The sequence below is a fragment of the Gymnoscopelus microlampas genome, assembly GCF_963454915.1.
Source record: "Gymnoscopelus microlampas genome assembly, chromosome: 7".
Classification (NCBI taxonomy): Eukaryota; Metazoa; Chordata; class Actinopteri; order Myctophiformes; family Myctophidae; genus Gymnoscopelus; species Gymnoscopelus microlampas.
Window position 1 is genome coordinate 51918612 of NC_139944.1, and position 25556 is coordinate 51944167.

The 25556-nt window shown below is 42.3% G+C and overlaps 1 protein-coding gene across 1 annotated transcript; it reads left to right on the forward strand.

Moving 5' to 3' along the window:
* The first annotated feature begins 1200 nt into the window (after positions 1-1200).
* On the forward strand, positions 1201-24094 carry LOC311049036 (complement factor D-like). The gene is made up of 5 exons (XM_084062469.1): positions 1201-1311; positions 16119-16272; positions 18827-18959; positions 21411-21722; positions 23557-24094. The coding sequence occupies exons 1-5, from the start codon at positions 1254-1256 to the stop codon at positions 23779-23781; spliced, it is 882 nt and encodes a 293-aa protein (XP_083918595.1). The 5' UTR covers positions 1201-1253; the 3' UTR covers positions 23782-24094.
* Positions 24095-25556: the final 1462 nt, after the last annotated feature.

Here is a 25556-nt window from a genome sequence, read left to right on the forward strand (position 1 = left end):
GTTAGAGTGTCCGCAGTGTTTAAGCACAGGCAATGTAGGCAAATGCCTATGTCCTGTCGGGGGAAGGAGGCAAAAATGCACCCATGAAGAAAAGAATTCCTAGTCCCTAAATAATAATATCTATTTTTTCTTTTTTTTGTTTACATTTTTTTTTTGTACAGAATTAACCAAAATAACCGAATTAATGTAACAAAAATACCCCAAATAAGTGGGGGGGGGTGAAACCTGTCCTTTGCCTAGGGCGCACTCTGACATTAACACGGCCCTGTGTCCGCCCTGATACGTCATACCAAAGACTCTGAAAAAGGGGATCCAATGCCACCCTGCTTGGCACTCAGCACCAACAGTTGGATTGATTTATATCCCTGCGAAATACAGTACCAGTGTTGATTTTGACAGCAAATTTTGATTTAGTTTTAGTCATAGTCTTTTGAATACAATTCCATTTAGTTTTATTAGTATTTTAGTCATCTGAAATGTTTTACTGTTAGTCTAGTTTTATTCGACTAAATACCATAAGATTTTAGTCGACTAAATCTACAGTTGATTTAGTCGACTAAAATGTATGCATTGGCAGTGCCTTGATGGCGTCGTAATGGCTGATTTTTACACTTGGTTGCATGCTGAAAATAGCCGATCTACAAGCTCACAACGCGTCGCAGCGCGACACGTTGTGAGCTTGTAGATCGGCTATTTTCAGAGCACAACACCTGACACCAAACGTAAAATGACTTAGTCTTGTCTTAGTTCTACCGGATCTCATTTTAGTCTAGTTTTTATTTGTTGACGAAATTGTCAGTATATTTAGTCTTAGTTTTAGTCATCATAGCTTGGTTTTTATTTAGTTTTTATCTAGTTTTCATCAGTGAAAAAAGGTAGTCGACTAACATTTTTTCGTCATAGTTTTAGTCGACGAAATCAACACTGCGAAATACTAGTATCATGTCAAGGGGATGTAGCCTACTTGTACACTTATACTGTAGCTGCCTGACGTTACAGAAACAGGAGATACAGTAGTCTCCTGCACCCTTCGTCCACATGGCTTGGAAATGCTACTGTATATAAACAAAGAGTTCACACAATGAAGTGAGAGTAGCTGCCAGACGGTTCCTGTTTTTCACGCTGCATGGGGAAAAAGGGAGTGTCTCATACATACTGCATAACCAGGTTGATCAGGTCCTCCCTGGCTGTCAACAAGACGCTTTTTAAACTGCAGGGCTCCTTGCAAAGTGTGGTCAAGCCACACAAACACCATGGCCTTCGTGAAGGAACTACTCATGATGCACGCGGCTTTCACTCTCATTTCACTGGGTGAGTTATGTAGTAGCATCTTTGATCCATTAAAGGGATAGTTCACCCCCAAAATGACTTTTTTTTCCTATCGATTAGTCACCCCATGGAGACTTGAATTTGTGGATTTTTTTGTTTGTTTTTGTCGCATTCCTCCAAGCCAATAATTTGATGACTTGCTGGCAGGGGTTCCGGTAGGAGACTCAAAGAGTCTCCTTTGTGTCTCCTACTGGAACCGCTGCCTACCGGTCCGCTGGTCATCAAATTATTGGCTTAGGAATGCGACAAAAAAAACATCAATGAATGAATTCAAGTCTCCATAGGGTGACTAATCGATAGAAAAACCTTAATTGGGGGGTAAACTATCCCTTTAAGACCGGTAAAGCATCTGTGTCATTTTAAGATTTCATTGGGTATTCAATAATAGCAGATATACAAGCTCATAGCGCAGCACTATGAGCTTGTAGATCTGCTATCTTTTAGAAAAAATCTTGAAAATGTGTGCAAATCTTTGAAGGTATATATTTTTAAAGAGAACATTTGTAACTCTAATCTTTGCTTCTGAGGGTCCCTTAAACTAAATATTTTGAGATGGGGGGGGGGGTCCGCGGGCCAAATACATATCATTTTGGGGGTCATTAATGAAGTTTGAGAACCACTGATATAGGTTTTTCAGAAACCTGTTAGGATTTAGGAGACATTTGTAGATGCGTTCCTGGATTTAATTATGGTTGATCGGAGTCACTCAGGGCTCTGTACTAGTGTGTCTTTTTTGTTTGCTGTTATTGTGGGGAAAGCTTTCGCTGAAAATAGCCGATAGACAAAGCTTGTCTATCGGCTATTTTCAGCGAAAGCTTACATGACGCTGCAGGGGTTTTAAGTGGTTAAACAAACTCAAATGGACCCCTATAGCTATGAGGCTGTTTTGTATGGGGAGAGATTTGTCTCAAAAGTATTTGTGAATCCAATACCAAGATGCACAAATATTCTTTCATTTACAAATGTGTTTCCATGATTTACAAATGTATTTTGCAATCTACAAACACATTATTTATTTGTGACTTTTGTAAATTTGAAAATATAATTTGTAAATCATATATTCTGTGTGTGAATTGTTGGATCTTATTTGTGAGTAGACCAACACACGCATACATTCCTTTTTCCTGTTTTGAGACAAACATCACGCTTTTTTAAGAGAATTTTTACAAATGTATTTTCCTATCCACAAACTTACTTGTAACTTGTAAGTTTGCATTTAAATACATGTGCTAAGTTTCACACAGTGTTGGAGAGATTCACTCTCGCTTTCTGCAGATCCGTGTGTTGGTGAGATTCATACTTTGTGCAGATCCGTGTGTTGGTGAGATTTATACTTTCTGCAGATCCGTGTGTTGGTGAGATTCATACTTTGTGCAGATCCGTGTGTTGGTGAGATTTATACTTTCTGCAGATCCGTGTGTTGGTGAGATTCATACTTTCTGCAGATCCGTGTGTTGGTGAGATTCATACTTTCTGCAGAGCCGTGTGTTGGTGAGATTTATACTTTCTGCAGATCCGTGTGTTGGTGAGATTCATACTTTCTGCAGATCCGTGTGTTGGTGAGATTCATACTTTCTGCAGATCCGTGTGTTGGTGAGATTCATACTTTCTGCAGATCCGTGTGTTGGTGAGATTCATACTTTCTGCAGATCCGTGTGTTGGTGAGATTCACTCTCACTTTCTGCAGATCCGTGTGTTGGTGAGATTCATACGAGACAGGCTTCACACTCTTTAGTCCACGAGCCAGAGCCCCAAAATTAAGCAATGATTATCGAAAGAGTGGGCAAAACCACACCTATATTAAATTGTTTATAGGGTCAATATAAGTAAATAAATATATGATAACCTTTCCACAGGAGCAGCTTTTTCATATTTATCACACATTTTGTTATTTCCCCATGCGTACATGACAGGTGAAAATATTACAAAATTTAAAAAATAGTTATCATAATGAAACTTGCCCAGTTGATTACTTACATGAAGACAATGATTTATCGTATTACAAGTTTTCTGAAATTGTATATTTAAATATGCAAATTAGGCATTTAGTCCATAAGCCAGAGCCCCAAAATTGAGCCAGATATTGAATATTCTCTCGTTAAAAACCTTTGACTCCAACATCTTAACAAAATGAAATAAGAATGTTGACTCTGGCTTTGTCCAATGTTCCAATGTTGATTCTGGAAAGTTATGCAAATTCGGGCATATTTTCCTAATGCCTAATTTGCATATTTAAATATACAATTTCAGAAAACTTGTAATACGATAAATCATTGTCTTCATGTAAGTAATCAACTGGGGAAGTTTCATTATGATAACTGTTATATTAAATGTTGTCATTTTTTTTCACCTGTCATGTACGTATGGGGAAAATAACAAAATATGTGATAAATATGAAAAAGCTGCTCCTGTGGAAAGGTTATCATATATTTATTTACTTATATTGACCCTATGAACAATTTAATATAGCTATGGTTTTGCCCACTCTTTCGATAATGAAATCTTGTCTGGCTCATGGACTACTTTTGGTGAGATTCACTCACAATTACCTGCAGATCCAAATGTGTGTTTGGACTGCCCCACCCCCACCCTATGGCAATTACAGCCAGGTGGGCACTGCCACTAATCAGGAGGGATCAGTTAGACAGGAGGGATTTCAGAAAAAAAATAGGTATTTGGGGGTATACGTTGGGAAGTTGAACAAAAAAACATGGTACAAACACTGGTCAGGGATCTGCCATGACAATAGTCACACAAAAATGTAAATCATTTGCACACATATGTGGCACTTCACTGCAGCAGTGTTATAGCAGTGTCAAACATTTCAAATGGCCATAACTCGGTGACCATTGCTCTGATCAGCACGATAGGACTCGATTTGAGCGCCACATAACAGGGTGAAAATCGAGTCATCTATATTTTCCAATCCTGAATGGTTTGGTAAAGCGCTGACATTTTTTTACCATTGAGCTAATATAGCCTGCCGGCTTGCTCAGGGGATAAATTTAATCTTGACTAGCAGGTCAAAATTCGTGTCTAGGTGAGCCATGACCTTTTGTCTCAATAGAAGAGCAGGGAGACAAAATACAACCACCCCAATTGTATAAGTTATATTGTATTAACATACTCTACCATACAGATTGGACAGAATTGCATTCTATTCATTAAAAAAATGTACATAGTGCGGCTTTACCATACAAACTGCTAGCCAGCTACCTAGATTGTAATAACAATTGTAAAAAATAAATAAATCTGGCCACAGGAGCTGTGCAAATAGACATCACAACCTTACTAATATCTATGAAATCCACAATTTTACAGTGTTACGTTTTTTTTGTTCATGCAAGAGACTTGAATAATATCACCCCCTCCAATCCCCCAAAATAAAGCTGTAATCCCACATTTTATGTCCTCTCCTGATGTGGAAACAACTTAAACCATATCCTTATTTGACCAATTCCCCAGGGCTCTATAATTGGCCCTCCTGTTTTCTCTGAACACCAAATAACCGAAAATGGCCGATCTACAAGCTCACACCATGCATGATAACGTTACTTGTGACACGTTGAGACACGTTGTGAACTTGTAGATCAGATGTTCACTATTTGCCCCTGAATAGGAATGCTAAGATTCAAGTGTTTTTTACAACTGTAAGACCCAGGATTTGAACCTGGGTCTTCCGCATGGGAGCCAAGAGGGAATCCCCACTTGGCAGGGGAGATATTGGGCGTAGGAGCTTCAGGAAAGTCTACTTGTCAACCTGTTAGTTGTCCTACCTAACACCAGGGAAAAGACACTATTATAAAGCCCCAAGGGCCTCCGGTCAACCATGTAGAGTTTAAGTGGTTAAATATAGTTCACTTTATATAGAATATCCGTTCCCATTATGTGTCAAAAGACATGGCTTTCAGATCAGTCTTTCAACCCTGCTTCCCTTAACCTTGGGTACCTTGGATCCCTTATGGCAAATCCAAGGCCAGGGCAGGTGATAATGGTCTCCATGTCTGCCTATTAGGCCTACTATACGATGGTCAAAGAAGAGAAGAATTAATAGGAAAGAGTAAAGCACAGCGGGGATCATAAACCTTGCTTATAAGCTTACAATAATGAAGAATGAATCAAATCACTTTACTGAATAATGCTGTGTGAGTAAAGCTCCCCAAACATCTTGGGGACTTTTGGTGTGTTGCAATACAACACACCAAAAGTTACTGGTTACTGGACGCGAAAGTTACCTCGTATGACACAGGAGATGTCTACAGTACTGGTCACTCAGTGGCAAACAGGATGAAGAAATTAAGACATAGATGAGTACAGTATACTGTACATTGGGCTGGAGAAAGCAGATTACAACACACACAGGCATACGCGCACACAAAGATTGCTTTGGGTGTGGGGGCACGACGCTGCTGCAATACACACAGGCACACGCACACACATAGATTGGGCGTCATAGATTGGGTGTGAGGCACGGATGCTGTGATACAGACACACACGCATATGGGAAAAGTACTGGGCCATTACAAAACCACAGGGGGGTCAAGAAAGAGGATCTTGACTGAAATGAAGCAGAGTGGCAGATCTAATGCTGGACATGATGACAATTATGATTATTTGACTAATGTAATTTAATCAACAGTATCGATCATGCTGAAGTATGAAACTAACTAAAAGATATGTGTACAACATCTGATAACTAGAGAGTACTGTTCCTGAAGAAACAGTGTGGGATCGCTAAGAATGTTGCAGGTATTGAGTATTGATAGTGTTAGTAGTGTTATAGGTTTGAAAGGTTTGAAAGGTTTAAAGGGTTTGAAGGGTTTGAAAAGTTTGAAAGGTTTGAAAGGTTTGAAAGGTTTGAAAGGTTTGAAAGGTTCTAAAGGTTTGAAAGGTTTGAAAGGTTCTAAAGGTTTGAAAGGTTCTAAAGGTTTGAATGGTTTTAAAGGTTCTAAAGGTTCTAAAGGTTCTAAAGGTTCTAAAGGTTCTAAAGGTTTGAAAGGTTCTAAAAGTTTGAAAGGTTCTAAAGGTTTGAAAGGTTTGAAAGGTGTGAAATGTTTGAAAGGTGTTAAAGTATTAATGTTAAACGTTTTTATAGTGTTGGCAGTGTTGAATAGTGTAAAATGTATTTTTTTAGGGTAAAACAGTGATAGCTAGGTTCTAATAGGCGGTTGCTAGGGTCTAATAGGCGGTTGCTAGGGTCTAATAGGTGGTTGCTAGGGTAAAACAGGTGGTTGCTAGGGCCTAATAAGCGGTTGCTAGGGTCTAATAGGTGGTTGCTAGGGTCTAATTGGTGGTTGCTAGGGTAAAACAGGTGGTTGCTGGGGTAAAACGGGTGGTTGCTAGGGTAAACAGGTGGTTGCTAGGGTGTAATATGTGGTTGCTAGGGTCTAATAGGGGGTTGCTAAGGTTTAATATGCAGTTCATATGGTCTAATATGCGGTTGCTAGGGTACAAAAGGTGGTTGCTAGGGTAAAACGGTGGTTGCTAGGGTGTAATAGGTGGTTGCTAGGGTATAATATGTGGTTGCTAGGCTCTAATATGGTGTTGTTAGGGTATAATAAGCAGTTGCTAGGCTCCACTGTGGCTAAATAGCATTTCTCCATTGAAATGAATGGGATTGTTTTAGCAGTAAAAAGTGAAATATCTCTAAAAGTACAAATTATTTCAAAAATTCAAATGGTAGCCAATATGTCCTAAGTAGGCTGAACGTTATAGAGTTGGAACGGAGTTTCTAGCTAAAAGTATGAATTTCCCCATTGAAATGAATGGGCTTTTTTTAGAAGTAAAAAGTGCAATATCTCTAAAAGTACAAATTATTTCAAAAATTCAAATGGTAGCCAATATGTCCTAAGTAGGCCGAACGTTGAAGAGTTGGAACGGAGTTTGTAGCTAAAAGTATGAAGGACTAGTTAGGTGCCAAAAAACAGGGGTGACATAAATAAATATTGACAATAACAGTAGTGTGATCGCTTTAGCGATCCCACAATGAAATGGAGGAAATCTGATGCTTATAATATGAGTGATGGAATTCATTGTTTATTATAATAGAAACAAATCCACTGTGAGGCCTTTTAGGAGTAACCTGACTCCGCCAGAAAGAAGAAGCCTGCGTCACATACTTTCCCCATCTGGTCAGGTTATTTTAGCAGTTGCATCCATTTGATGTATTCTTTATAGAAATGTGGAATTAATCATGACTGATTGTTTTATGTTAACAAAGGACATCTGCATTTCAGTTTGGTTGAAACATTACCCTTTAGTTTAGAGTGATGATGGGAGATAACTAGACTAAAAGGTCACCTGGACATGGGGTCAGCTCAAAAAGATTGACAAACAACAATTGAGGAACCAAACTCATATTGATTTGTAACTTATGTATTAGTGAGCAGACACACCTATTACATGGGCACATTTCCTAACTAGAAAAAGTGCTCCTCGGAGCACAGGTCTACGCCAGGTCACGAACGTTATTGTGGCCTCCTGGTGGCGCTATAATAGGCCAATGTGAAAAGGGTGGCGTTTCTTCTTAGGCCTTTCATGGCAATCAGACACTGCATGCATGATTTGAGGCATTTTGTTCCAAAAAATGTTTTGCTAATTAGACCTGCTGGTAGCGCTGTAACAGGCCAATGTGAAAAGGGTGGCATTTCTTCCTCGGCCTAGTGGGCGATATTTTGGTTTTAAACCCAATGCTGATAGGGAACCTGAGAATGTCAATGAGGTTATCTGTAAACTATGTCTGGGTAAGGTGCAAGCATCTGGAGGCAACACCTCTAATCTACAGACTCACCTGCTATCGAAACACAAGAATGAGGCTGCAAAATTGGGTCTTGCTGGAAAATCTAGGACAAATGATTCTCACACACACACACACACACACACACACACACACACACACACACACACACACACACACACACACACACACACACACACACTGGTGGATAAGAGAAGGAAACTGGCAACAGTAAATAAGTCTGTTGGAGTTTTGCCTAAAGGAAATTGGAACCCACCGCCGTCTTGTTCCATCTGTGGAAATGAAGTTGAATATCTAGTTTGGGTATCTAGTCAACCTATAATGCTCTCATTGTAGGTTGACAAAGTCATGCTGTTGCAATACTTTCCTCAAATTTCCGCATTGTCATTTATTGTGCATAAATTATAGCTACTCTTTATTGATCCCTGTGTGTCATCACAGCCCGCAGTAAGTGTGAAAAATACGACAGGAACAGCTAAATAACTTATAACCAGGGAACATGGAATAGATTCATGTATATACTTATTTATTTATGAACGAGTACTGTACATGCTGTTGTCCTGTACCTCCATCCAATAAAATGAAATGTAATTAAATAAACTGGTGTTTAATAGCTGGTGGAAAAGAGAAGTAAACGGGCACTGATAAATACATCACAGTTGAGGTGAAGAAATCGTGAACTTATGAGGAAGAGAATCAAACTTGTTACGAAGGACGTTAGCGATATCCGGCACTGCGTCCGTATATGGACACAACGCCAGCGTGACGTAGTCTTACGACAGCATGGCATCATATCCTACCCATAATACTACGGTCATCAGTTGAGAAGCCAGTCGGGCAGTTCGGCGACTTCAATAGTAATAAATAGTAATGATCAATAATAATATAAAGAGTCAGATACTCATAATCATACTTAGAAACTAGGCCCATTCATCAGAACTACTTAGGTGATTAAGGGACTTCTCCCGGGCCTGTGGGCACTCCGCTACGGTTACATATCAGCCAGCGCTTAGAAATACAGTCCTTTTAGAATACTGAGGCTAACTCCTCAACATTTGGTCCTTTAAACGAGCCTCCTCATAGTACAGTAGGAGCCTTACGCCTAGCCAGCCAGACCGATTGCCAGTGCTTATAGCCCGCCAGGACAACCTTATAGCCGGGATACCAGGCCTGGTTAGCCGACCGTCGAACTTAGGACGAAATTAGACTCTTTGCTCGAGACCTATTGCACTCGATACCATTATAGGAGAACAGGATGAACGTACAGCTCGCTGCGTCCACTGCGGCCATGCACCAGATGGGGCTCGCTCGGGGACGTCCCGAGCGGACCTACACGGACCTTACGACTCACCTTGTCGTAGCCAGGGGCCAGGAGCCCTTCAGGCGAGCCCTTGGCTGGAGGCCGCTCACCATCCCAGAGACCCCAGCCAAAGAATATGACGACTTCGCAAGGTTTCTCCAGAGTGCCAGCAGGGAGATGGACGCCGGCAGACACAATAGTGCCACCCGCGACGACCTCATGCGGAGCATCGTCATAAAGCTACCCTTTGCCGTAGCCACGATCGACTGGCGCCGTTATAAGAACGACATCGAAGACAGGGGGCACATCATAGCCTTCGTCAACTTGGCTGACTTCGTGTCGGAGTATGCCAGACGGCGAGCATACTACGATGCTCACATCTATGACCTCCGTGGCCATGCCCACTTTAAGGCCGCTGACGCCATGCTTCGCATGGCGCGCGCACACACACCATCCACCACCTGCACTTCCGACTCATCCGAGCACGAGGTCTCCCGGCCCCGGCGCTCAGGATCCGTCCCCCGCCACCACCGCGCCGCTCCCAACCCGACGGCCAGCACCCCAGCTCCCTTTCACCTCGAGCTTTCATCCTCCACCTCCAGCAGCGACGCCGAACGTGGCGCCCACCACCCTACCGTCCGTCCGACGGGCTCCATGCCCCCTCCGTACCACTCCTTCTCCGAGACCACCTCGGACTCCACCCTCCTCCTGCATCATCTGACACAGACCCGTCAGGACTTTCTCGATTTTCTGGCACAGGAACGTCGAGAACGTCGAGACCAGGGCCAAGACCGGCGCTTCACAGCCCCCGCCATCCGGGTCTTCGATGGCGACCATCTCGTCTATCTCCATTTCCTATCCAGTGTGGAGGCCTGCTCCGAACACATGGACGACAACAAGACATTCAACCTCCTGTCCTCCCTCACGACCGGGAGGCCCCACCGGCTAGTCGAATGTTGCCGATTCGACTCAAGCCCGCTCACTGCCGCCATCAAGAAACTCGACGAGACCTACGGAGACACCGAGAACGTCCTTGAGGCGCTCCACAAGAAGGCCCTCGACTGGCCCGAGTTGAGAACGGCCGAGGACTACGCGAACTTCGCCAGTTTCCTGCAGAGTGTCAATAAGATGATGAAGGCCGGCGCGTGCAGCACGCTCGGAGCCGGTGCTTCCAGCTTCTCAGGCATCGTCGAGAGGCTACCCACCGACATACGGGAGTTATGGTTCGATACTGTGGCGGTGATACACGGCAAGTGCATGACGGTGACCTTCGACGACCTGTCCGCGTTCGTGGCGAGGTGCGCCACGCGCCGCGCAGTCTCCCACAAGTCTTCCTATGGGCGACCAGCGACGACTGACTCACGGCAGTTCCATGACCCCACCTACCCTGGGCGGTACAACAATTTCCCGGACGCCTCCGGTGGATACAGGGGGGAGAAGTCCTACGATAATCCCCGCGACTGTGTCAGGTCCCCCCAAGGCAACTGGCGCTCCACCACGGACAGACGTAGAGCACAGCCACCCCGGTCCACAATATCTAACTACGTGGCCACTGGTGGCGACACAGCACGTGGACAACCCCAGGCGGCCGCCCCCTGCCCGTACTGTGACGACAGAACCCACCTCATCAACGCGTGCCCTGCCATCGTACAGCTGCCGGCACAAACTAGAGAGTCATGGATCACAGCACGGAAGCGATGCAGGAAATGTGGCCGCGAGCACCAGAACGCGGACTGTGCATCCAAATTCTCATGCGCGGTATGCTTCAGGGACCATGCGTCCGTCCTCCACGACGTCAACCCCTGCAATCCCCCACGTCAGGCCCCGGCACCAACACATGCCACCCCTGAGAAGCACACCAAGCACACCGACCCCGTGCTAAGCACAACCACACCAGCTAGCCCAGAGCTTAGCCTGGACACCGTCCTCACTACAGAACCGCTGCAATTCGCGCTCCACTCACAAGAGATAGACCAGCAACAGCCTACGGCGGAGCTCGCAGTCACTCCCATGCCACACAGCCTTGGGGACGTCCCTCCCCAGTCTAACATCATAGCGCCGGGGATGTCCACCCCTCCACGGGGGAGCAGTCGTGAAGACGCAAACAGTCATCTACTCCCAAACGACGCCCGGGACCTTAATGAGGGACCCCCTACAGTTACTGTACCATCTGCTACACAGGCGGTCCAGGGGGGAGCAGTCCCGCAGGCAGGGACCCCCCTCCCGCAACAAATGACATCAATCTACAGCTTGTCCTTGAAGAAGATTCCTTGAAGTCGCCACAAGGAGCGCATGGACACCACAAGGAGTCCATGCAATTAGGACCAACAACGATAGCTATTGCCCGGCAATCAAGCCAGGCTGGGCGTAGCCCGTCCCAACATCAATGCCAAACTTCGCAGCAGTGCCTGCTCATTCTCCCCGACGCCATAAGACTAGAAGTGATAATGCTATGCCCCCAGGGGGGGAGAGGTCCACGGATCAAGAGAAGGCCCCCAGAACGATCGCGATTATCAAAGCAGAGAGTCCCCGCAGTGAGCGGTGCACCCACGAACATGACACGCCGACTCATAGCCGGTAGGCGTTTGGGCTTAGAACAACAAGTCCTCCGAGAAGTCTTAGGAACGCAGGTGATCTCTGAGGAGGCACCCTCCACCGCCTTGATCGAGATAGAAGCTGTTCCATACTCAAGCCATTCAAGACCTTTGGGCCACGTGTCAGATGTAACGGACCCAGACCCAGTGAACAGTGAAACCTCGTTGCCTCAAGTCTTCTACCCAGAGACTGAGGTGGAACGAGGCACGAGACCAGGAGACCCACACCATGACGACTCACATAGAAGTCAGGTAACAGAATCAAGAGACGTGAATTCGATTGTTACTCTCGGTCTTGTTACCATGGTGTTTTATGTCATAGTGACCGCACATTGCAGTCACAGACACAAGTTCCTCCTTAACCATCCAGGCCAGCCTCCCTGCAGCTACGCCGCTGCACCAGCTGCATAGCACATCCATCCACATCGCCCGCACCCGTCGGAGATGTAGAGGTTCCCGGACAGAAAGCACACACAGGTTCTCCACCCCTACCATCAGGAGGAAATCGAAGTCAAGAAAGGCGGGAGAAAGAGACCATAGCGGAACACAACACCGGACATCGTCTGACACCGTCATTCGAGAATGAGAGTATGGTTTTACCACCATACTCGGCGGGAGTGTTACGAAGGACGTTAGCGATATCCGGCACTGCGTCCGTATATGGACACAACGCCAGCGTGACGTAGTCTTACGACAGCATGGCATCATATCCTACCCATAATACTACGGTCATCAGTTGAGAAGCCAGTCGGGCAGTTCGGCGACTTCAATAGTAACTAGAAAAAGTGCTCCTCGGAGCACAACTCTCCGCCAGAAGACTTGTGTTGGTTCGAAGGTCGCGAAGGTCGCTATCCCTCTTGTATATGTAAGTGTCCTATCCATCCTGTCTGGGTAAGTGTCCTCTTCCGTTCATTCTGTGTAAGTGTCCTATCCCTCCTGTCCTATCCGTCCTGTCTATGTAAGTGTCATATCCCTCCTGTCTATATAAGTGTCCTATCTGTCCTATCTGTCCAATAAGACAGATAGGAACAATTGGACCGCGACTACTTGACTACTTCCGGTTCGAAGGTCTGGGAGTGAGCTAGTGGCCGGATTTTCGGTATTGGAATCTGGCTTATCACAGTGACACATGTATTTATAGGTCGCTATCCCTCTTGTATATGTAAGTGTCCTATCCAACCTGTCTGGGTAAGTGTCCTCTTCCGTTCTGTCTGTGTGAGTGTCCTATCCCTCCTGTCTGTATAAGTGTCCTATGTCATATCCCTCCTGTCTATATAAATGTCCTATCTGTCCTATCTGCCAATTATGTATCAGCCATGCAGCCATTTCATGGTTCCCGTCTTACCTCACTCTGACAGTGGCGGAGACACTGTCAGAGTGATGCCATGTATATATAGGCCCGGTGGCGTCACTAGCCAATCAGATCACAGTATTTCACGTGTCACGTGAGGCTTGACCAATCGGTGTGTCATGTTTAGAAAGTGAAAACGCAGTGATAACAATACTCTCCTGGCGGAGAGTAATAATAAATAGTAATGATCAATAATAATATAAAGAGTCAGATACTCATAATCATACTTAGAAACTAGGCCCATTCATCAGAACTACTTAGGTGATTAAGGGACTTCTCCCGGGCCTGTGGGCACTCCGCTACGGTTACATATCAGCCAGCGCTTAGAAATACAGTCCTTTTAGAATACTGAGGCTAACTCCTCAACAAAACTGATGGTGGAGGTTGAATGACCTCAAGTCAAACAGCCAGTTGGTCAAGAGAGAGAACTCTGTGTAAATCATGCTGTACAGAATGTCCATGTTGCAAGTGTGAAGCATGTGAGGTTGCGTGACAAGGAAACAAATACATTTTCCAAAGGTTTCCCCCCTCTCTCTCTGTATCTTGTTCCATCTGTGAACATCAAGTTGAATATCTAGTTTTGGATAGACAATGGTCTAATTGTACAGTACAGTACTCAAGTTCTGTACCTAAGTACACTTTTTAGGTATTTTTACTTTACTGGAGTATTATTTATATTACTCGGACAGAAATCTTAGGGGGCCCACAGTGAATCTTTTTCCCCAGGGCCCAGAATTTGGTGCTACGCCCCTGCCTACTTCCCAGTAACTGCTGTCAACTACATCGACGTGTCATCTTAGGTCACCAAGTCATTGAGTGAACTGTTTTTCATGGCATGATCACGGGTGGTCCATGTCTGTCTCTTCTTGGCTAATGTGGAGTTTCACGTCTCATGTCATTTTCTGGCTCGAACCTTGCCCTGTACAAATCTTCAGGTATACCAGCATGAAAATACTACTGTCACAAAGACACATAGTTACAAAAGGTAAAATACATTGGCGGCCCCTGGTGTGACTATTGTCATGGCAGACCCCTGAACAGTGTTTGTGCCAAGTTTGGTGCAGATTGGTGGCAACGGTGCACCTGTGGAACCCCGGGGGCCCCTGATGTGGCTCCTGAGGGCCACACATGGCCCCTGGTGTGGCTATTCTGATGGCAGACCCCTGACTAGTGTCTGTGCCAAGTTTGGTGCTGATCGTATGTATGTATGTACTGTATGTATTGTACGTATGTATGTATGTAGCACGAACACCTGCAACTGATTAAATTAACATTAAATGTCTAAATATTGAATCAAGCAACTGTCTGAAGTGCACACAAAAATACAGATACAGAAGAAAATAAGGGGGGTGCATATGGATCACTTTTTTGAGTACTAAACAGTTTTCTGTAATGGTGGCCTCTATTTGCATATTTAGGAGTAGGCTTACCACTAATTACATTACAAATACCGTACACACATTGTCTGATCGTCAGAACATAGATATAGACACTTTATTTTTCAGTTTTGCTTGCCTTGTTGAAATTGTTCAACATTGGCTGCCATTTTTTATGCAAATTAGAAGAATTTAAAAAAACAATTTTGTATGGGAACCATATTATTCAGATTCAGCAGCCTTGAATTATGTAAAATAGTCAGCTTCCCAACTTTTACCCCCAAATTAAAAAAAAATCTGAAATCCCTCCTGTCTAATTGATCAGTGGCAGTGGCCACCTGGCTGTAATTGCCATGGAGTGGGGGTGGGGCAGTACAAGCACACGTGTGGATCTGCAGGTATGTGTGAGTGAATCTCACCAAAAGAGAGTGAAGCTTGTCTCAAAACTGAATACGCGTGATGGTGTACTCACAAATGCATATTCAACAATTCACACGCATAATTGATGATACAGATGATATTTTATGATGCGCCTGCAAGTATAAATTATTTGTCATATATTTGTACAAATCATAGCACATATATTTAAATGCCAAGTTACAAGTAAGTTTGCAGATAGGAAAATACATTTGTAAAAATATTCTTAAAAAGCGTGACGTTTGTCTCAAAATGATGTAATAGGGAAAAGAAATGCATGCGTGTGTTGGTCTACTTTGCAAATGATATTTTATGATAAATGCACACACAAGTATAATACATTTGTATAAAAATTCCAAATTCATATTTACAAAAGTCACAAATAAATAATTTGTGTTTGCAGATTTCAAAACACATTTGTGAATCATGGAAACACATTTGTAAATCATGGAATATTTGTGCATCTTGGTATTGGATTCACAAATACTTTTGAGACAAATCTCTCCCCATAGTTTTGGGTCGATTTGTTCAAAACTGTGTTGTGAGCTTGTAGATCAGCTATTTTAGCTATTTCAGAAAATGTAACAATTTGTTGTATTTATTTTATTTATTTGTTTATTTTTTTTTAAATTTAAATATTTTGAAAATGTGCTCAAAACACCAGGGTTAATGCCGTTTTACAGTTTACAGTTCAGGAATTTAGCAGACACTCTTAATGCAATTCCAAAAAAGGTTCAAACAGTTTATATTGGGCAAATACCGAATGGAATGATTGATGATTTATTGACCAAATTGTGATCAAATGTAGGATTGATAGACTAGATCTATCTATCTATCTATCTATCTATCTATCTATCTATTTATCTATCTATCTATCTATCTATCTATCTAGGATAATAGGTAAACCAAAAACCTATTATCAGTCTCTAAACAGTATAATAAAATATATATATATATATACATATAATCTGTTAATGTGGTTAAACCCTTTCAGGTGAAGGCATAATGATGGGCAGTGAGGTGAAGCCTCACTCACATCCCTACATGGCCTCTATACAGGCCCCAGAGAGAGGGGGCACCATGAGACACGTGTGTGGGGGCTTTCTGGTGGACCTGCAGTGGGTCCTGACTTCTGCTCAATGCCTATGGTGAGAAGAACAATATGTACCGTATCTCTGTTTGTTCTGTCTATTTGTTATACACTCTGTGTGCTATCAACAGAGAGTCGTCACCTTCTTAACAAGGCCTGAGGTTCCGATCCTACGAATGCCTTCTAAATCCTAACAGTTTTTTGAAAAAAACGTATGTTACTATGTCAGTGGTTCTCAAACTTTTTCATGTCAAGGACCCCCAAAATGTATATGTATTTGGCCACAGACCCCCATCTCAAAAAAATTGTTCCAGGGACCCCCAGATGCAAAGATTTGAGTTACAAATGTTCGCTTTGAAAAATATATATATTCAAAGATCTGCACACATCACGATTTTTCAAAAATAGCAGATCTACAAGCTTGTAGCGCGGCACTCGTGGATTATGAACAGTTATTGATTATAATGAAGATGTATTTGTTTCCATGGCACAAAAGGGGGAAATAATAGATGTTGGCACTTTATAGTATTTTGCACAATTAAGTCATGATTTTAAGTATTTATTGAATTATAATCATGGGCAAGTGCAATGTGTAATAGTAATAGGTATGAGTGTGATAAGAGACCAAGAGCAATATGTTTGAGTAGTGCAATATGGGTAATGCTGGGTGATTATTGAAAGCTTAACATATCCCTGTAAGTTGTGCTGTGGCCAGAGTAATTGGGCTGGACCAAGTCAGAAGGGTAGAGGGGGGAGGGGGGGTTATGTAGTCTGAGAATCATTGGTGTAGTTCATGGAGTTTTAATAGATGTTATGAGAGTTAATGTTATCTGTATTTATGTATGTGTATTATTCGGTAATCTACCCCTTGACATGGTTGAGTCCAAACTAATTGCCTCCAGCTGAGTATAAAAGGCTGACAGCAACAAACACTCTCAGTTGAGAGATGAGAGCTGGACACCACCATGCCACCTGTGTGGAGAGCTTCTTACTGTATGTTCATGTATTTTTGTATTGTTGGTGAACAATCAGAATTAATACACCTTTTTGGTTGTACCCTATCAAGGCCTCTGTACTAACTCCAACCGCAAGTCGGGCATTCTAACAAACACTAAAAACGAAATAGACAAATATCGGTATCAGTATCGGCTATCGGTTAAATTGTTGATTTAAACATCGGTATCGGCCAAGAATTTCTGTGCATCCCTAAGTTCCCACCCTAGTAGTATAATGGCCTTTGTCAAGAGTGTGACCGAGGCCATTTTATGTTGCCTACGGCAGTGGTTCTCAACCTGTGGGTCGGGACCCCCAAGGGGGGGGGTCCCCGCATGATAGTGAAGTGACAATTTTAGGACTTTTAAGTCCCTTTTATTGGGTGCCAGGTTTTTTAAAAAACAGAGTACACTGAGTGCCAGGATTTTTAACCATTTTTTAGGAGCCGAGATACAGGCTTTTGAAGTCATAAGTTAACCAGAAAGTGGATTGGAGTCAAAATCTTCGGAAAATGATATCTCCTGGTGCTTAGAAGGTAAAAAAAAAAATGAAAACATTTTTTTTTTTTTTTTTTTTTTTTTTTTTTTTTTCAATTTTTTTTTTTTTTCAAAAACCGTATATATACGGTTTTGGCACTCCATGTAAGTATTGCAAAAACCGTATATATACGGTTTTGGCACCCAATGTGTTGTTAAAACCTAAAAAGTCATCAACAAACCATACTATAAAACATTGACCAAATTGACAAATAATAAAAGAAAGAGAAAAAATTGTGAAAATAGCCGATTGGCTATTTTCACAATTTTTGCCTCTTTCTTATATTATTTGTCTATTGGAATATTTATCTGTGGAACGAGTCAAACCAAATGGGGGGTCCTCGGTTCAAATATGATTATTTTGGGGTATCACGACCTGAAAAGGTTGAGAACAACTGGCCTAAGTCAAAGACAATGTGACTTGGGCCAATTTCTTTCTTCTCTTATTTGTATGTCAATAGTCACATACTGGAACAACTTTTTGGGTGAAATGATTAATAAATATCAAATAGTTTGTTTTGGTTCAGTTTTTCCCCCCATTATTTTAAGAAGGTAACGGAGTGATGTTTGTTTGTTTGTTTGTTTGTATGTATGTTTATATACTTATTTATTTGGGTTAGTTTTACTTGACTACTAGTTATTTATCAAAATCTCAGTTGTCTTTATCTCAATCAAGCAAAAAATGCTAAATGATGCCAATATAGGCTTGGGCAAAATAACTGTGGTAACTTAAGTGTTTTTTTCTTCTCAAATTCACTACTCATTCAGTTAAAGGGATAATGTTGTTGATTTAAATTAGTGGTTCTCAAAACCAGTGGTCCGGGCACCACCAGAGGGGGTTCCAGGTGGTCCCCATGCAGCTAAATGATGGAGAGTTGGTAACCAAATGGACCCTTATTAGATCTTTAACTCTTAGAGAATGTAGAAGAAATATTTAAAGTTTTGGGTCTGAGAGGCTAAATCTCATCAAATGGTGGTCTGTGTCTCAATTGCCGAATAAATAATGGACCTTGATGTGAAAAAGGTTCAAAACCACTGATTTAAATGAGTGTAGCCTAATCTGTTAATCTGTTATTTCCACAGGAAAACCAAGTTGAAAGTAGTCCTGGGTGCCCATTCCTTGAGCCCGGAAGCGACACAGCAAACCTTTGGTATCACCCAACGGATACGTCGTTATGTCTCGGGGTATTATGCACATGACATTGGCCTGATCAAGGTGAATAACTCCTGTGTGCTATTTTTTTGTGAAAAAAAATCAAATATACTTTGAGTACCAAAGTACCCCCCCGCCACGCATGCACACGCAGACTCTCACACTTGTTTTTCCCAACTTGCATGATATCCACTTAAGCCCTATACTCGTACGACAAACCAAAATTGACGATTTACAGTCTTAAGCTTGTAGATCAGCTATTTTTGACATTGCTATTTAAACAATTTTATTTGTTTGCTTCATGATGTTAAATCTGGGAAATAGCTGTAATTTTGTGCAACATGTTTAAAATGTTGGACTACCTCCAAACATACACTGTCTGTCTGTCTGTCTTTCGATCGCCAATTACCCAAAGAAAGTTTAAACGTCCCTTGGAGAATACCGCAGTGTCTTCAGCTAAGCTCTAAACACATGGTTAGAAAAGCCGTTGAGAGTCAAGTAGCCCGGAACATAAATGTCTGTCAAGAACTCAATAGAGGATATGCGCATGCTTAAAGTGAATGGCACATCGAGTGGCAAATCGAGTGGCAAAGAAACATGCAAAATGAGTTTAACATTGTTTAATGTTGTTTAATGCAATCAGATATGACTTTTCTGTTTGAATGCATGGGCTGTTAAGGCCAGAAAGTATTTTTTTGACACTCAGGCATTCCTGCATAACTTCCGGGTTTGATGATGATGTCACACGCATATCCTCTATATGCTGCTTTGAGGGATAATCCCCCCCCCCCCTCAGTGAATGTAGTGGATAGATAAACTACAGCACATGTTTCAAATGTGTTCACGTCATGTTTCCGCTCTTAACATGTATGTAGTATACTATACCATTCTTTAAAATATGATATGATATATATGATGATATATCAGCTAATGTAACTACTTTTGGAAAGTTTTGGAAACTCTTTTGAAAATGTTGACCTACATTGACATGAGCAAAATAGGGATGCCAGGTTGAAAGTGGTTAAATACAGTAGCATTTAACTTTTTATTTATTTAACTTTCCTTTTGTTATTACTTCAATTATATAGGTTTTTTTTTTATATTGTGAGACTTTCTTTGTTAGCTGCATAAGGAAGTGTACCAACAGTCAGTTAAAAGTCAGACTGACTGATTGACTGTTTTTGTTGATGTATAGTGTATGAATGGTGCAATGGTGCAAACTTGAAAATGAGATGGGTGTGCAGTCTTAGTGGCTCAGTGTGTTACTTATTTTGGAGATTTGAAGTATGTGAGATAAAGATCTATGTCAAACAGAAGATCCCCCAAAAACAGCCATGGTACCTAACAGGTTTGAAACTATAGCATTTTGTTGAGGTAATTACATCATCCAGCAAAATACAGAAAAATACAGGGTCATTTGTGTAGTTTGATGGCTTTATGTATTTATTCTAATGGCCATATATGGTGACATCCTAGAGTGGTTTTATTTGTTTTTATCATGTGTGTACATATGTGTTTAAACAAAAATGTGTGTTTATTGAGTAAAGGGTTGCAAACAGCCCTGAGCAATGGCAAACAGGCCACACATACAGTACCTGCTCAAACAGGTTCTTACATAAATGTTAAAGCATTCCAATAGTAATCATTGCTACGGAGTGTTTGTTCAGGTGTCCGGCTCTTTAATACATAGATTATTGATTATTGATTTCACAATATAAATTGGGGTTAGAAAGATAGAAATGCCATTAAATGGGGGTCCGTAGCCTAATGCATATCAAACTGGGGGTCCTTGAAATTAAACTGGCTTTAGAATCACTGCTAGAGCCGTACACATCTTCTCTTATGGGGGTCCCTGGCATATCATTTCTAATGGGGGTCCACGGGCTAATAAGTGTCAATTGGGGGGGGTCCTTGACATGAAAAAGTTTGAGAACCACTGGTCTATGGAATCCACTTTTTGTTTGTCTTTGATTTAATGCTCAATCGTGCCACATACTTGCCGAAAATTGTGAGACACACGGAAGTGCAGTGGTGTGAAGTAACTGTACATGTACTCAAGTACTGTACTTAAGTACAATTTTGAGGTACTTTTACTTTACTGGAGTATTTCCAATTGTCTATACTTTTACTTCTACTCCACTACATCTCAGAGGCAAATATTGTACTTTTACTCCACTACAATTATTTGAAAACTTGAGTTACTTTTCAGATATAAATTATTACATTATAAAACATACATTAACCACTTTAGCCCTATTTTATACCTAGGCTATTTGAAAATAGCCGATCTACAAGCTCTGCTATTTTCACAAATGTTAGTACTTTTACTTTTGGTACTTTAAGTACATTCTGATACCAATACTTTTGTGCTTTTACTCAAGTAAATTGTGAATTCCGGACTATTACTTGTAACAGAGTACTTCTACATTGCAGTATTGATACTTTTACTTAAGTAAAACATTTGAGTGCTTCTTCCACCACTGCGGAAGTGACCGCTCTTTTGAAATTTTCCAGCTGGATCGTCCGGCCACCGCGACCCCGGCAGTGCGTACCGTCGAGTACGAGCAGCAAGAAGAGCAGAGCGTGTCGGCCATTTGCAGGTACTTTGCGGTGGGTTGCCCGCAGCCCGCCTACCCACCCGTAGGCGCCGAGGTCATCACGGCGGGCTGGGGCCAAAACTGGCACTTGAACGGCACGGAGAGGCGTGTGCTGAACGAGGCGTTCATCGAAGTGAAGGACCAACGCTTTTGTGAGGTCAGCACCGCTGATTACTCGCACCTGCTGTGTGCAACAGCATTCAGGAACTGCTATGGCTGTGCCTGTGAGGTGAGTTTCAGTGGCCTGTTTACTTTAACCCATTAAAGGGAAAATTCAGCCCCAAAATGTTTTCCTATCGATTACTCACCCCATGGAGACTTGAATTCATGGAGATTTTTTTTGTTTTTGTCGCTTTCTTAAGCCAATAATTTGATGACCAGTGAACGCAAAAAGTCTCCTTTGTGTCTCCTACCGGAACCGCTGCCGGTCATCAAATTATTGGCTTAGGAATGCGACAAAAACTAAAAAATATCCATGAATTCTCCATGGGGTGAGTAATCGGTAGAAAAGATGTCATTTTGGAGGTGAACTATCTCTTTAAGAGTAAGACCTGAGGCCGATTCTACAAATGGCTTCTATATCAGTTGTTCTCAAACGTTTTCGTAATTCAAAATTATTACCAAAAAATCAAACACTTTCAAGATTTTAAAAAAATGTTCAAAAAATAGCAGATGTACAAGCTCGCAGAGCTGTGATCTTGTATATCTGCTATTTTTGAATAGCCAACGCTAAAATCTAAAATGACATGATGAATGCTTTCCAGGTTTTAATGGGTTAAATGATTCATATTGATTGATTCATTTATTTAACCACTTTCAACCCATGGCGTCCCTATTTTGGGCATGCCATTAATAGGGGAAACTTTAAAATATCTTCCACATTAAAAAAATAAATAATAGAAGATCTATACAGTATATACACGCTGTTTGCTTGTTATTTTTGAGTGCAACACCGTTGCTCGCTTGTACTGGCTTTTTGAGAACAATGAAGTATGAATAGTGTCAGAGACGTGCAGTGAAAATTAGAGGGGCAGGGTGCTGAAATGTCCAAAAGGGCACATCAGTCTGGCGACTTACGTTGACGGCAAAATTCTTTTGACATTTCTTGCCAGATATAGAGGAATATCTCGTTTTAAATTAACTCTATAGGTTTATTGTTACGTGTACTGCCGTCAGGCATACACTTGTGTCTGTGTGTTCTGTTTTCCTCCCCCTGCTTTTGTACTCTTGTCTATCATTCATAATAATAATGAATTGCATTTTTATGGCGTTTTTCTAAGTACTCAAACTTACTCAAAGCGCTTTACAATGGTTCATTCATTCATACATTGGGAGGTCAGAGGCATACGCCATTGGGGCCAACGAGGCCATGGCCCGGTCTGTGAAACCCTGCTTGCCCCTGTGTAGGGGCAAGGTCCGCCAGGGGGAAACAACAAAAAATCAACATAACAATATTAGCAACCCCTCACCCTATAAGTCGCCTTTGTTTTCAAATGGGGCTCATTTGCATTTGGCCGAATTGTTAAAGAGTGGAAAACCAGTTTCGCCGTCAAACCGGTTCTCCATTGCGCAGAGACGGGCACCTCTTTCCATTCAGAAATGTAATAGAAGAAGAACCGTCGTCCCAAAACACCCTGCCCCGGGTCTAAACCGGCGGCCTCGGTCCGCGGAAAAAAATGGGGCAGTGTGTTTTGGGACGAGCGTTCCGTTTTCAACCCGAAATGGCTCGGTAATTCTCAATAGACTTATCAGCCGTTGTTGCACGAACCCCCCCCACCCCCGCGGGGGGAGGGGGAGGGTGGGTTTAAGATTCTGGCCCGGTCAAAGTTAGAATTCCCCATACGCCAGTGTGGGAGGTGAAGCGGCGAACAGTCAACGCCAGCGTCCTCACTTCCCACATTCAGACACCAATGCCTCTCTTACAGTGTGTACGTTCCGTAATGCAATTCCAATGGTGAAAGCTGTGTTGTTTCACCAGGTGAAGGAATGGCGGATTTGGCCACAGCCCCGAAATACCCTTATATGTGCGCCTCAAAGAATTGTGTGTTTTGTTCCTCTTGCAGGGGGACCTGGGCAATCCTCTGCTTCTCAACGGCGTGGTGGTGGGCATCACTACCAAGTGGGACTGGGAGACGTGTGGTCACATAGGAACGCATGGCATGTACTACACTTACACCATGGTGTCCAGACACACAGACTGGATCAAACAAATCGTGAGAAAGAAGTACGCCAAGGACAACAGGGGTTTCGGGCTTTGGGTGGACTTTCGGAGGTTGGGACTTTTATAGATAGATGACTAGATAGAATGATATAATCAAGCGTCTTTAGAGCTCAATATCAAAGATATAATATTATAGCCTGGCGTAGACAGACTATATCACTGCTTGGATATGAGTCTGGTGCTTCCATGAGGACGTTTTTTTTTCCCAAGGGGCGGGATCAAAACGATGGCCCTCGACGCAATTGGTTAGACCTACAACCAACTACCAATTACAGTCTCCCATATTCGAATGCTGGGCCCTGATTGGTCACACACGTCTTCTGGAGCAGGAAATGGATTCTCTATGGAGCGGTGCCAGACCCAAATCGCAGACTGCAAATTTTTTTTCACTCGCAGATTCATCTGGTCAGGGGCTTCTCCCTACACGCACACTACGCAGGTTGCGTGGGGCCCCGCCTACCCGCCGATCAAAGGAGCCCCCTCTCCGCCCCCTCCCTTCAGCAGAAAATAACGTGCATTACTGCGTTCACATCAGCGCAGGCTGCGCAGCGCTGCTTGTCACCCTAAAACCGAAATAAAGTAACAAAAAAAGTTACTTTATCCGCGGGAAACCCGAAAAAAATCTCACGCGCGTGCGTTTTTTTTCGGGTTTGCCCAGGCGCGCGCGTGCATGTGTCCCGCATCATGCGTAGAGCCCCTGTGGAGTCTAAAGCGGCACTGCATCTGGTCCCAGGCTAATAATATTATATGTATGTATATGTATCAGTATGTTGATAGACACATATTTATTTAAGTATCTAATGAGGGAGTATAGGGGACTAAAATGATCACCATAATCTTCACTATATTGAATTATTGCATGGCTTCGTTGAATATAGAATCAGAATGATCCTTATTGTGCCATCACAGGTTCACAGGTGTGAAGAAGTGGGTGATTTGTTTGTATGTATTTATTTGTACTTGTTTCCAGGTTAATCAAAGGTTCTGCCTCTGTTTACCTTGCTGTGGAAGGTAATACAATCATTTTTTTAAATCAATATTTTGTCAAAGTATTGATTTCATTCACAAGCAGTCATTTAATAAGCAGGATAACGTAGAACAAGATGGTCATCACTGCAATATAAACCCTTTAAAGATAAAGTCAAGTTGAATGTCTGAGTTGAATTTTCTAACAGTGACCGGCTCACTGTACATTATCCCTTATACACCAGTTAAAGAAGACAAGGATATGTGCTTGTTTTCTGTACAATTTTTACATTTTTATTCATAACAATATCTGTTATTTAGTTTGCTAAGTACTCCAGCAAAAAATAAAACATTATTCTCTTTAAAAAAAAAATCTGAGCCTCCATACATTGTGTACTATATAAGCTATGTGTCATTTTAGGTAGGCTACTGATACTGATATACTGTGCATGTTCACATTATGTAGGCTATTCTTTACATTACTTAAATATATATATATATATATTGTTTAACATTTTGGACAAAAGAGCGCATTTTACATTGAGGTGCCCACTCTTCCTTAGTGCCCACTCTTCTTGTATGTTTACCAGTCTTTTATAGTGGGTCTAGGAGGAAGTACACAACACACCGTATCCGTATCCGCTCTAGAACGGATATGCAAACAACAAAGTGAATGGTCACCATGGATACCAGGCTATCTACAAAAGCCATATTATTGGAACATAGAGCGTTCAACTTTGTAATAATCTTTGTTTTAACAACAAATATCACTTACAGCACCCTTCATTTCTTTGCTCAGTGATGTTTTGGCTTGGTTTGTTTCAATGCTGCACTCATTGTAAGTTGCTCTGGACTACAGTAACACATCAGCTCATT

Coding starts and splice junctions, on each gene's coding strand:
- LOC311049036 (XM_084062469.1), top strand. CDS start 1,254: ATGGCCTTCGTGAAGGAACTACTCATGATGCACGCGGCTTTCACTCTC. Junction 16,273..18,826: donor ACTTCTGCTCAATGCCTATG/GTGAGAAGAACA, acceptor TTATTTCCACAG/GAAAACCAAGTTGAAAGTAG. Junction 18,960..21,410: donor ATGACATTGGCCTGATCAAG/GTGAATAACTCC, acceptor GAAATTTTCCAG/CTGGATCGTCCGGCCACCGC.